General features: G+C 46.2%; 1 protein-coding gene across 1 annotated transcript in view; it reads right to left on the bottom strand.

The window, feature by feature from the left end:
• Nucleotides 1–14,123, bottom strand: part of APBA1 (amyloid beta precursor protein binding family A member 1) — a 60,697-nt gene extending 46,574 nt beyond the window's left edge. Inside the window, exon 1 of the mRNA XM_069474134.1 lies at nt 12,924–14,123. Coding sequence (XP_069330235.1) covers nt 12,924–14,123 — 1,200 coding nt within the window. The remainder of the gene's footprint in view (nt 1–12,923) is intronic.
• Nucleotides 14,124–14,508: the final 385 nt, after the last annotated feature.

The following is a 14,508-nucleotide window of genomic DNA, read 5'->3' as shown; positions in this document are numbered from 1 at the left end:
CTGCCGGCAGTCAGATTGCACCTACTATCGCCTGATGCAAGTCCTGTAGCTGTCAGCCACCATTCAGTAAAGCCCTTTCAAATTCATCAGCATTGCAGAAGGTATTTCTTTCTAGTTTACAGCACTGGGCATCTCTCAAAACACTTTCTTCTTTCCATAAAAGACAAAAATCTTTGGATGTTGATCCTCAAGTGTCCAGACTAAACACTCCCTACCATTTAACTCTCCCCAGCTCCTGGTGAAGCCATTTTCCCCACTATCAGTCTGGAAAATTGCACTGGTTTGGATTTATGAACGGCCCAGGACAGGGAGGCTGAAGCCTTTAGGAGCCTCCACTGCTGCCATGGAAACCCTGTAACTTTTTCAGTTATGAGCCAGAGAACAACTAGCACATACAAGACTTAAAAATTGCTAGACAGACTCAAAGAAAACTGCTAGGCCTTCTGGAAAGTTATAGAACGCACGTATTCACAGCGCCCTATTGGTGCAACAGAACTCAGAATGCCTTCCCGGGCTCTTTTGTTTTCACTGTTTCTTCCCTTTAATGTTCATCTTGCACCTGAAACCTGCTTAATTATTCACGACCCCCTTCTCCATGCCTCATCAATAATGGATGGCATCTGTGATGGAAAACCTCACCAGCAGCGAGAAGGCAGCTGAGATGAGAGCTTAAAGAATAGGAGCCTCACGCCACAGCCAAGGGAGAAACCAGAACCCTGGGATGACAGCCAGCCTGGAGGCCCGTTCTCTCCTGTACACACCCCTGGCAACAGCAAGCCCCCTTAACTCTGTGCTTGCCAACCTTGTTAAATCACGGCACACCGAGAAATGATAATATTCGCACAAGACACTGAGTCACATGGAGAGGTCCTGGAGCCCTGAATGAGGCTGTGCAGGGGTGAAGGCAACAGGCCTGGAGGTCCAGGTCGCCCCATCCCCAAAGTCCAGGGGGACCATCCGCACGCCGGTTGAAAAGCTCTGCCTTAACTCATGAGAGCATCTTTACAGCCAGTGCTTTTGGCAACAGCAGTCCCTTGAGAATAAAGCTGAAATCCCTCTCCTTATGAACAAGACCCACGGGCGAGCTTGTTCCCGCAGGACAACACCCCTTCTCTCCCATTTCCACAGCCCTCCCTAGCCCTGGTCTTCTCTTCCACAGCCACCGCCCAGTTCTGTGGGGCTCTCACACTCCTTTCCTTTTATACCACTTTGGTTTTATGCTCCAGTGGTCACTTTGGGATCTGCAGATCCGCCTACTCTCAGCTAGACAACAAAACAAGTGCAGACCAGGGGTTGGGACTGGCTGACAAGGTCAGTGGGGGGAGGGCAGGGCCAGCAGCTGCTCTGTCCTAAATTGCTCTTTGCTGGGCATAGATATTGACAGATACCAAATGTAGTAGGCAGACCTCTCAGATGGCCCCCAGCGAGCTCCACTTCCCGGTATTGAGACCCTTGTGGAATGCCTTCCCTGCGGAGGGAGCGTGAGTTAGTGACTCACTCTAAGCAATAAAATACTGCAAAGGTGATGGGATGTCACTGTGATTGGGTGAAAAAAGACTGTGCCTTCCATCTTGCTGTCAGACTGTACGGCCCTCTCATCTTGCATGCTTCATTAAGCAAGCTGCCATGTGGCAGAGGGACCACGTGGCAAAGAACTGATGATGCCTCTGGCCAACAGTCGGGGGGAACCGAGGCCCTCAGTCCAACCACCTGGGAGGAGCTGAATCCTGCTCATAAGCGTGTGAGCTTGGGAGCAGATCTTTCCTCGGGACAGCTTGGAGACGACTGCAGCCTCTGAGAGGAGAGAAATTGTGACACAATCAACGTGGGTTGTTTTATGCCACTAAGTGTTGAGGCAATGAGTTATGGAGCAGTAGACACATAAGACACCAAGTAAAGATTCGGACGGCAGCCTCCAGGGCGGAGGAGGCTCAGAGGTCTGGCTGGGGGCCCCACAAAGGGCTGGCCTATGGGAGACTCCTCTGTCTGTGGCTGCTGTATCCCTGGGGTCTTGCACAGAGCCTGATCTATAAAAGGAACTAAAACATATTTATTGAATGAGTGGATGATAAATTGTAAGAGGCACTTTCAGTTTTTGACTAGGGACAGTAGTCACAACTCTCTCTAGTTCACTGGCAAAATGAGGAATAGCGTAGCTTTGCGGTCAGGTGCTATTTCTTATTCCTATGGGTATCTGGTGCTCAATTAAACCCAAAAGTGTTAGCAGGGGAACAACTATAACAGCTCAATTTGGCCGGTCATGGTGGCTCGATCATGCCATTGCACTCCAGCATGGGCGACAGATCGAAGGTTTTTCTCTAAGAAAAAAAAATAAAAGCTTAATTCAATCACTTCATGGCTGCGGTCCCCAATCCCTGGGCCAAGGCCTGTTATGGGTCTATGGCCCGTTAGGAAACAGGCTGAGGACACCGCCTGAGCTCGGCGTCACATCCCCCACCCCCACCCCTAGTCCGTGGAAAAATCGTCTTCCATGAAACTGGCCCCTGGTGCAAAAAAGGTTGGAGACTGCTGCTTTACAGCACTTTGCATGAAAGACGGTTGAGAACACGTTTATTCTTTTGGTATCGTTCACTTGCCTAAGGAGAGGTTTCCCATCCTTTTCTGAGATCTGCTTGGTAAAATACACTGGGTCCCATTTCTGCTGGCCTGGCAGTGGCTGCTTTGGTTCTAAGGTTGTGCTTCTGGATAAGTTTCTGGGATGTTGACCTGCAGGGCTGGCCAGTCCCTTCTTTCTAAATAGTCTAAAGCATGTAAGAGAACAAATTTGGTTTTAGAGCCAACACTGGGATGCATATTCTTTCACAGCAGGTGAGAACAATCTGAGATAAGGCTGCTTAGAGTCTCAGGCCACAAGTGGAGCTAAATAGCCTAGGACCACCCTCTGCCTCCCCAAGACTACATCACATTCCAGCCAGGAATTGATCCACTTGGGGAAATCGGGCTCCAACAGAACACATATTCATCCAAAATCTGTCTACTTGACTTCAGATCCCATTTCAACGCCATCCCTTGCTATCCAGATCCTAGAAAAATTGTGGCCGGCCAGAGCTCTGCAAAGAGGCGTGGCTCGGCAATAGGAAACCTCTGAGTTCAGAAGACCCTAACAAGAATCCATCAAAAAAAACGGAATTGTTCTGCAGCAAGACAGTTCTTTTCACTTGCCCTTGTAAGCTTCACAACACAACCACAAGGTCAACGGGATAAGATGCTGCTAACAAGTCTTAATGAATTAGCATGTACTGTTGACCTTGCTCAATAGTCTCCTAGCAACGGTGGGAAAAAAATCCATGTTGGCAGCGAACTGAACTCAGAGCAGGGCAGGGGTGACATCGGTTAACTCAAGCCCTAAATAAAACTGGGGTGCTGTCTACCCTTGTTACATCATCTTTCTCAAAGTTTTTTTTTTAAAAAAAAAAAGGTGGGCACGAAAGTGTTTATGACCAGGGCAGGTGTTCACACCAAGCCCTCACTTCCCAGGATTTTGATGATACCTCCCTCTCCGCAAGGGAGTGGCTGGTTTCTGACTAAGAAGTGTTAGTGCTGAAATGGTTTCCTGCCTCAAAATACTTTCTCCTTGGTCCCTGGGATCAGGAGCAGGATGCCAATAAAAGGTAAATGTTGTCCAAAAGGGGCGGGGCATGTCGCCTCTATCACTACTTAGCAGTTTAGTTTGGCTTAATCAGACCAATCCTGAAAAAAAAGGCTGATGACATACTGCTGCTTAAGGTAAAAGACAAGAACTCGGGTCACCGGAGGGCCTGACCAGGATGTGCAGCCCAGTGACAGATCTGAGTGCTGGGGATAGCAGAGGGGAAACACCAGCCCAGGGAAGATGAGGAAAGGTTGTTAAAGGCCACCCGCTGATTTAGTTTGCCAATGGCTGACCCCAAATGTTAAGCAGGCCTTGATTTCCTAAGGTAACAAACACCAAACAGTTATTCTCATTTCACAAGTCTGTAGAGGACTCAATATGTGCAAAACCATCTTTTTTCTCATAGTCACCCTGGGAAATAAATCTGATAACTCATTTTACTGATAAGGAAGCGGAAGCCTGGGAGGAAAGCAAGTGACCACCTCAAGGTAACTGCAGCAGGTTAACCGCAAGGCAAAGAGTTACATGGAACAGATACTTGCTGAGCCTCCAATTTGTGAGACTTGCTCTGAGAGAGACATAAAAGGAGGATGAGACACTGCCTTTGTCCTCGGAAGACCGACAGTGAATTATAGAGGCAACAGGCTAATACATGAGATACTAAAGAATTATGTGTTAACCCACAGTCCACGGTTTAAGTCGCTGGTTGCCAATTCAACCAGGCCTCAGGAATACCTATGCCAAGACTCAACCTCCAGAGATTCTAATCACGAAGTCTGGAATCCTGGAATCTGTGTGTTCAAAGAGTGAGGCCCTGACTTTACTGAATGGCAATGAGATCTGGATTAGAGGTGGGAGCCAAAGTGGTAACAAGTGTGGGGTGAAGACCAGTTTGGGTAAAAGAAGGAGATTTGGCATTTTTTAAGGTGATCATGTTTTTAAAGAAATCACATTTCATAACTCCCCGGGACTACAAGGGGCCCAGCACGTGACTGGGTTTCACATGGAATTCAATTATCCATGATGTATCTGTTCCTCTCCCTGCACGGTCTCTTCTGCCCCCTCACAGCCCCCACCTACTTGCAACAGAAAATACCGAGAGCGCCCAGTTGGCTGGGAGGATACAATTTTTCTAAAGACTTCTGGGCAGTTTCTTGACCCCCCACTTATTAAGTGAGCGTGTCGGACACCCAAACTGCGGCCCTGTGTGCTGACATCTAACTGGAAAGTGACAACAAAATTCTGTCCGGCTAAATTGTCCATTTCCTTCCCTGTTGTTTGTCCCATCATTTCTTGGCAGTTTCACATACAAACTGGTGAGACAATCCATTAAAAAGTTGAGAAAGATTCCTCTCGGGGGAGGGGTCAGGTGAAGAGAAAAAAATTGGAGCCCGGGGGTTTAAAAAAATCAATCTTGCCCGTCACTTTCTTTTATTCTACAGAGCACAAAGTAATTGGAGAACTTGCCGTCTGGTGTGCAGATCATCGACAAGGTGTGCTCAGGTGATTCCGAGATGTGACAGTCTGATGTGAGCGGGGACACCCTGACAGGCAACAGGGCTCGCCTGAAGCTGGACTGACAGGAGAAACCCTAAAGGTGAGCTAAAATAATGGGAGATAATATTTCAAATTCAGGAGCAGAGAGCAAAAGCAAGCATTCTCCTAACTCCTTTTGTTTTTTTCATGATTGAAGTGAATCATCTGTTCTTCAAATGGGATTTCAAGGTCAAGCCTTTCCATTTAAAAGATGTAACAGTATGATCATTACATCTTAAAAAAAAAATTACCCCATCCACACCAGGCCCTCACAGTTCACAGAAAAATGCCTCATTCTGTTGCTGTTGTTATTGACAACTAAGTTCTATTACTTAGAACATGACTCCCAGTTGGCAGGAATATGAGACTTTACTGCAGATCCTAAGCAGAACGGGCCATGAAATGCACACTGGTTAAAAGAGGTATCTCAGAAACATTTCATTTTTAAAGCAGGGACCACGGCTGGGCATGGTGGCTCATGCCTGTAATCCCAGCACTTTGGGAGGCCGAGGCAGGAGGATCACTTGAGGCAGGAGTTCAAGACCAGCCTGAGCAACATAGTGAGACTTCATCTCTACAAAAAAATTTAAAAAAAAAAATGAGCTGGGCTTATAGCCCCCGCTACTTGGGAGGCTGAAGTGAGAGGATCACTTGAGCCCAGGAGTTCAAGCCTGCAGTAAGCTATGATTCTGCCACTGCACTCCAGCCTGGATGACAGAGTTTGAGACTCTTTCTCTTAAAAAAAAGGACCATTAACCTACTTATGTACACAGCCCTGGGGAGAAATGAATGCATTCACACGTCACCCCGGCAAGCTTCACTCCCACTGCAGTTAGTATTCTTGCTGCTCTCCTTCCCACAAACGTTCTGTGGTTTCTGAACTTTCCAAACGAAGCACACTATCAGGCCCACAGCTCCTGAACTCTTCAGGTTTTTCATTGTCAAGTATAAATCTACTTACCAATTAGTGTTCTTCACCATAAGTAATACAGCCCCCACCTTGACCTACTTTTTATTTCTCTACTCTTATGTGTGTCACGTAAGCCAAATGGGAGTGCGCGTGCTTAACACAAACACTGCATGAAATTCAAATAAAAACCTTAGCACACTAATGTCACCACATAATAAAGCAGTTATTTCCTATAAATTGTACACAGAATGCACAGAAGTGTTTGCCCATCTCTATTTTTCTAAGAAAACAGTAACAATGAGATGATCCCTTTGGGCAATATGTGATCTCTGAAGAACGCTTCCAACTCTTTCATATTTTTCATTTAAGGCAAAGAAATACATGAATATAGTTTTAAAAGTCAAACAGTTCTATACAGGTTATGGCAAAAACTGAAGTCTTTTTCTCTCTCCTTTCCCACGCCACAGTCCCACTCTCAACTCTTCTGATACCTTCTTCTGGCATTTATTTCCATGGTTATAAATCTCATGTCTATACTGCCTGGCCTTGATTTGTCAATGTAGACATTATTTATTGGCTTCTACTATAAACAATAAAGATTTGCCTCTTTTATACTACACATACCCTCATCCTCTCAAAATTAACTATTGTTGGTTAATATTCAGTGTTTGCATTCTGAAGACTATACACATGCTCTTCCCTGCTGAGCCACATGAATATTATTATTGAATTTCTTGTCTGTATAACAATTGTTTTTACTGAGGTAAATAATTGAGTTGTTTTTCCATTTGCTTAGTCCTCTGTGTAGTAAGCGATAATCTATGCCAAACTTTCCTAAAACCATCAGGAAATCTCTCAGTTTCACTCTTTCTAGAAACCTAACCAGAGCCCTCCAAGCTCTAGTCCACATGGGATTGGTGGCTACCGTGGCCTACCCAGGTGTCGTCCTGGGATCTCCTTCTCATCACCTGGAGATTCCCCTTACTGCATTCCTGTGCTGGATCCCTTGTTTCCTGATCTCACATCTTTGTTCCCGACTTATGCTTCCATTTGGAGAAAGCAATCTTCTAGCAGTTTTCTGAGAAAGGATGCATTGGGAGGTCAATTTTCTGGGATCCTGCATGTTCGAAAACATCTTTATTCTACCTTCCCAGTGAACTGGAAATTAGCCTGGGAGAAGGTCCCCCAGTTGCTGGAAGTCCACCACGACTGTGATTCCTGATCATCTGTAACCTGTTTTTACCCCTCTGAAAGCCTGTAGGATCTTCTCTTTCTCTCTTCTGTTCTGAAGTTTCTATGCGTCTTTTTTATTTCATTGTTCTGGACAGGTACCCAGTAGAATCTTTTAATCTTGATACTTGCATGTCCCTTGGCTCTAAAATATAGTCTTTCAAAATTTCCCTCCATTTTATCTATGTTCCTACTGCTTTCCATTCTTTTGCCGTCATTGTTCTACTGCCTTGAAGATTTCAACTTTGCCTTCTAACCTTTCTACTGAAATTTTTTTTTCTCTTTTTAATTTCTGCTGCCATATTATTTAAAGAGTTCCTTTGTTTTAGAATGTTCTTTTTTTCAGATGGCATCCTATTCTAATTTAATTGCTCCCTTATCTTCTACTTTTTGAAGATATTGATTACAAGTGTTTTATAGTTTCCTGCTTTGAGCACTGCCTTTATTTCTCCAAGTGTCTTTTTGCATTTGCTTTATGTCTTTGTCTCTCATGTGAGACATATTCTTCAAATGTCTGGTGCTCATTGCTGTTCATTCATATTTTAAGAGTGGGTCCCCCAAAAGCCTACTGGAAGATCATGAGTGCTATGGAGTGATCAGGTGAGGATCCAGGTGTTGTGCCAGGAAACCCCTAAACATCAATATCTGTAGGTATTTTCTTTTGGACCTGTCTCCTCAGAGAGGAATCTCTAACCTGTTGGGGACCAGGGGTCCCGGTGGGTTGGGTTCTAAGCTTGACAACTAAGAATTCTAAGCCATTCTTGGGATCTCACTGCTTCGTAGGCCCTGTGTTCCCATTTCTAACTATAGCTAGTGGCCCTACTTTCAGTGCTTCTCTGGTTCACCCTTTCCTTATAGAAGTCTCTCATCTTCTTTGGGGAGGAGGAGTCACCTGCCTGCACAGGCTGGACAAGGCATCGGGAAGTCTAATGTCTATGGCAGCCCTTCAAATAATCCTCTTATTTCATCAACCACACCCCCATAGTCCTGCTGTATGAGCTATCTGGTGTCTCAAATTCCCAAGCCTTTCTTGGGGGTGGTCTACAGCACAAATCCTCACAAACACTTGGTAGAAGAGAGAAAACAGAAACCTCATCAATGTATTATCAGTCAGGACTGACCAGGCTGTGCTGTAACAAACCACCCCAAAATCCCCGCGGCCTAAAACAGTGAAGGTTGATTCTTCTTTCACAGCACAAGTCCCGCACAGGTCAACAGGGTGCTCTGCTCATCGTGGTCAGGCGGCACCTGTGCTGACAGAGGCGCTGCCATCTTGTGATGCCGCCATCTTAACGTGAGGGGTTTGTTTCCATGGGGGAAGAAAGTGTGGTCTTAGCTACTCTCACTTAGAAGCAACACACTTCAGTGCTCACATTTCACTGGCCACGTCTAACTTCTTGGGGATGAGGAAGTGCAATCCTTCCTGTGCTTGAAGAAAGAGAAGAACTGGAAATACTGGGAGCACTAATACCTCTACCACAGCCAGTCACCACTTTGGTGTTCCAAAATTTTGTTGTTCTCATCTGTTGGTATTTCCTCTCTCAGTCTTTGTGCATCATTTTACTGTCACTTTATTGGAGTTTTAGGAGGCAGGAGAGATAAACACCATTTCAAGCTGCACAACACACCACTCAAAGGAGCCAAAACCCACGCAATCGCCACTGGGTGCTTGCTAATATCAATCTCTGAGTCTACTGTGATTTTGATTTTGCTGTCTACTCAGAATGAATCTGTTGCCTAAAGAGATCAGTAGGCTATGGCTTTTCAGAACTGGTCAGTCATTATCAATATGTTTCAAGAGGGGGATTGGGAGACAGTTATCAAACATTTACATGGAAAAGTGAAACTCCTTAGTAGAAGGCAAAACACATAAATATTTCTTTAAATTTTTATCTATTTTTTTCTTTTTTAAAATCCTTATGCATCCTAATTTGTTCTAGAAATTTTTAGAAAACAATTATTTTCTCTCAGTGCTGAGCATTTAATATGTGTTTGGTAAGTTCTTATGGATGAACAATCCCATTTTCTCATTCTGTACAACTCACCAGCAAAGAAATGCCAGGTTGCTCCAAGTGTAAGGTGCAGAAGTTCTGGGGTAATTAAAAGTACTGTTAAAAGCAGATTTAGATATTAGCGATGATCTCAGGTGGGTGGTAATACAGGTGTCTTTTATTTCTTTACTTGCTTCACTGTAGTTTCTGATCTTGCCATTTTGAGAATGTACTGCTTTTATAATAAGAATTCCAGAGCCCCTTCTGCAGGTCTGCTGACGGTAATCACAGTGGGACAAATCCTTTTGTTAACACTGTATTTATGCTAATAAAAGATTTAGTTAAGTCTCAAATCCATAGCCCTTACATGGGGAAATTGCCCAGATAATACATTTTTTCCCTTTAAGTCAGTTGTTCTCAACCTTTCATGTGCTTAAGAATCTCAGGGAGAATTTATAAAACATAACAAAAAGACAGGTCACTGGGCCCCATATCAGGTATTCCGGTTTGGAAAGGAAGGGCAGTAGCTAGCGTCTTTAATAAGTATCTCCCAGACAACTTCAGATCACACTGCTTTTAATAGCGCCTTTCCCTTTTTGTAACAGCATACGTGGAGAATGAGTGTTCAGTAAATATTTTTTGATGCTGAGGTGGAAATCAACAGAACATATATATATTCCTCCCCTCCCATGATATCATCAAACCAAAGGGAGAGCAAGTGAAGGTCTTTCCTATAAATATGGCATGACAGATGAAATACAACCCACAAATTCAAATGGCTTAAAAATGACTGGTGGAATATTTTAAAGCACAAGTTTTTGGTTTTGCTTTGTATTAACTATTCATAACCCAGTAAACCCTACCTGCTGATTTCTTAGCATCAAGCTGGATTTCTGACAGTGTGGGTTCCTAATGAATCCTTCAGTGTTCTATAATTAATTCTACCTTTTGAATGAAACATTATGCAAGAGATTAAGTTGTTCTCCTGGTTCAATGAATAAAAGCCAGCTCCTGGCCCTACCATGGCTGTGCTATGGGCTCATTGTGAGGCTGCAATGTGGTTAAGCAGGTCATTTCAAGGAGCTGATACAACTGAGAAAGCTGAAGGAAGAGGCCAGCATCTGGACCAACTGCTCCTGTAGCTTTTCCTCTGATGGCTTTCCAAGTTTCTAAAAGGATGTAAAAACCGGCCTCTTGCCAGCTCCCTACTTTTGAAAACCTGCTTCATTTCCACCTCATTTGCAAAACGCTGCAGTCCCTCCTAGCTAGGAGGAACTTGGAGACAGCTGGAAGTCAAGGAGAATTCTGCATGTGAATGCACCTGTTTTTCACTGAATCAGAAGCCTAGAAAACAGAGGAGAGCTACAGGGCAAGTCTAAACTAACAGAAACCAATGCTGCCCCCTTGCTGAGGAGGATGCAGTTCCCTGGCCTACTCGTTTCCAACCTTTCCTTAAAGATGACAGCAGTTTAATCAGCTGACAGCAAATGTTGACTATTACTAAAAGAGGAGGTTAATGCTACCTCTCTGACCTGCATAGCCCTTTATGTATAAGGAACATGAAAAAATAGTTTACAAAAATGGTTTCTCAATCCAAAAGACACATATTGAGAAACAGCCTGATGCAATGATAAAATGTAGAATTAAATGAAATTGATTTTAACCTCTTGACCCTCTCTTACTCCAAGATCCATTTTTAAATGAAATTGCTTAAAAATTATTCAAGAAAATGGAAAAGTGAGAGTCGAAGTAGACAGAGAATCTTTATAGCAAGGTAGCAGGAGCAAAGGTTAGTCTTCTTGATTTATTTTGAACAGATTGTGACGCCTAGGCTGGCTATGTTATCAAATTTCTTAGGTATTTCAAAAATGGAAAATAAAATGTCAACAGCGGCATCAATAGCTTTGTGTTACTCTTCACAATGAAACACAATTTGGTTTAAAACCAAAAACATGTCTTTTGTAAAGTGGGAAGGATGCCCTAGCATGATCAGAAGTGAAAATTAAGTACCTATGAAACTCACAGTGAGGCACAGGGTGGGTGGAAAAAAAAAAAAACCCAGGAACCCCTGGCAGGAAAGGGCTCAGAAGGATTTCATTTCCCAAAGAGAAATCCTAAACCACCTATTCCACATCTTTAAGAGATTGCTTTAAGGCAGTGGTTCTCTAATTGTGGTTCTAGGACCAGCAGCATCACTTGGGAACTTGTTAGTGACAATGTTGAACTTTATCTGAGCCCTGCAAACGGGAAACACAAAGAACAAAAGACATTCTATAACAAAGATATCTGCACCTGAATGTTTATAGCAGCGCAATTCACAATTGTGAAGATGTGGAAACAACCCAAGTGCCCATCAATACATGAGTGGATTAATAAAATGTGGTATATGTATATCATGGAGTACTACTGAGCTGTAAGAAACAATGGTGATCTAGAACCTCTTGTATTTTCCTGGAAAGAGTTGGAACCCATTCTACTAAGTGAAGTATCCCAAGAATGGAAAAATAAGCACCACATGTACTCACCATCAAATTGGTTTCACTGACCATCACCTAAGTGCACATTTAGGAATAACATTGATCGGGTGTTGGGCAGATGTGGGGGGAAGGGGATGGGTATATACATACATAATGAGTGTGATGCGCACTGTCTATGGCATGGACACATTTGAAGCTCTGACTCGGGGAGGGGGGCAAGGGCAATATACGTAACCTAAACTTTTGTACCCCCACCAATATGTTGAAATAAGAATTAAAAAAAATTAAAAAAAAAAGAAATCCCCTCACCCTTTTGTGTCCTGGGAAACGGCTTACAGCAAGGAAATCCCCTTCCCCACATTACTTAGATAAGACTCAAAGATGCGCCCTTGTTTACCTGTGACAAAGCCAGACACAGACCCTCCAAATTCCCATTCTTTGTTTCATACATGATTAGCTGAACAGCTTGTTAACCAAGCTTTGGTTAAGCTTCTCTCTTCCCAGGTGCATGAACTCTGGTCAGTATACAACCACTGCTAGGATTAAAGTCTTAATGCGTTCAACTCACACCATTTTCATCCCACTTTTTCACACCCTGTTCTTTCTAGCCTTGGCTACTCCTTCCTATAAAAACAACAACAACAACAACAACAACCGTTTGCCTAACCCTACAGGCACTTGCAGATCTTATGGTCAGAGGTTCTCCTACGGCAATAGCCTCCCCAGAATAGAACAGTACCTTTCTGCCCTTTGCAATAAATCCTTTCCAATAAAGTTTCTCCTTATTCAACCCCGACTTGATTTTTATTAACATTAGAAATACCAATTCTCGGGCTTTATGCTAGACCTTCTGAATAAGAAACTGAGAGGTGGGGGACGGTGTGCCCAGGAATCCATTTGTCAGCAAGCCCCCAGGCACGGTGTGGGAACTACCGATTTACAGCATCCCGCTAAGGGTCTGAGGAGCGCATTCAACACTCCTTCCCGCTGGTGTTGCACTCACGGGAGCATACGTGCAGGCTGTTTCTGAGGCTTACCGTGGAAAGGTTCTTAGCGTCCCCACAGACCATTTATCCCATTTCCCAATGCCACACAAGGCCACAGAGCGCCATCTCCCCGCCCGGCCGCGCGTGGAGCTGAGCAAGCCCGAACCCGCACATACTTACATCTCCGTCCATCGGCCTCTGGTCGTCACAGTCCCTGGTGGGGCTAATGTCCTGGCGCATGACCCAGATGGGCTCTTTGGGCTCGTCGGGGGTGTAAGGCGAACGGATGGTCCTGGTTTTCACCTCCTCGATGGCCTCCTTGATGTCCTTGATGGCCAGCGAGATGGCATCCCTCTTCTCCTTGCTGTACCGCTGCCCCACCTCGCCGCCGCCCACGGGGCCCACCGCCCGCTGCTGCCCCGCGGGAGCCTGCAGCCCGGGGCTGTCGGGGAGACCTCCACCCGGGGTGGGGGCGCGCTCCAGGTCCTGCTCGGCCTCGGGCATGTCCTCGGCTGCCTTGTCCAGGCTCTGCGAGCTCATGCTCTGCTTGACCTCGGCCACGATCTGGTCGATGTCCTCCTCCTGCTCATAGCTGTCCATGCGCGGGTAGGGCGCGAACTCCGCCTCCTTCTCCGGGCTGTCGGACTCCCCATCGGAGCGCTCGTCGTAGTGGTGCAGCCGCGCTCCCAAGGCCTCCTGGCGGTACGCGGCCGCCTCGTCGCGCTCCTGCTCGTAGAGCCGCAGGCCGTCGCGCGCGTCCAGCTCGGGCGCGTCCCCGATCTCCTCATACACGTGCTCCTGGAGGCCGCCGTAGTCGGCGTAGGGCTCGGCGTAGGGCTCGTCCTCGCCGCGGTGGAAGAGCCGGTGCGTGTAGACGTAGCCCGAGTAGGCCGCGTTCATGGCCTCCTCGTGCTCCAGCGAGTGGAAGTGCAGGTGGTTGGGCAGCGCGCGGCGGTGCGTGGCCTCGGCGTGCTCGGCCTCCGCCTGCTCCGTGTACTCCTCGGCCTCGGGCCGGTACTGCACAGCGTAGGCGCTCTCGTCCTCGGGGTCCTGTGCGCGCTCCGCATCGTAGCCATCGTGGGCCGCAGCGATCACGTCGCCCTCGGCCGTGTCCGTGTGGTTGTGGAAGCCACTCTCCGTGCTGGCCGAGCGCGCCAGGCACTCCCCGCGCTCCTCCTCCTCCTGCGCGAGCTGGGCGCGGAGGTCCTCGATGACGCGCCCGCGCTGGTGGCGGCCCGCATAGTGCTGCTGCTGTGGCTGCTGCTGCTGCTCCTCCTCCACCTCTGGATGCTCCAGGTCGGCCTCCACTGACTCGTTCACCTCCCCACCTGCCGCCTCGTCGGTCACCTCCACCTCCGCGGAACCCTCCAAGTGGTTCATGGTGGGCGTCGGGACGGCTGGGAGAGAGGCTGGGCCCGGCTCACTGCGCTCTCATTTTGCTCCACTGGGCTGGGAAAACAAGAAGAGGAGAGGCTATTACGTGGTTCATACTGTAGTGAGGCAGAGAGTACCAAGATAGCCATAAAAACAGCTGCTATTGATCCCTTTTGAATCTGGGTCAATTAAAAAGTGACTGCAAATTTAAACTCATTGTGACAGCACTTACATAGCTCATTTTCTTCATAGCATGCATCATAATTTATAATTACATATCTACTTGTTTAATTGCTTATTGGCTTTCTCCCTTCCCCACCCCTCGGATTGAAAGCCTCGTGAACGTTGTTTTCCACCGTGCATACCATTCAGGTTCCGTTTCTGATGCGTA

The sequence above is a fragment of the Eulemur rufifrons genome, chromosome 7, assembly GCF_041146395.1.
Source record: "Eulemur rufifrons isolate Redbay chromosome 7, OSU_ERuf_1, whole genome shotgun sequence".
NCBI lineage: Eukaryota > Metazoa > Chordata > Mammalia > Primates > Lemuridae > Eulemur > Eulemur rufifrons.
This window is presented reverse-complemented; position numbering and strand designations above follow the sequence as displayed.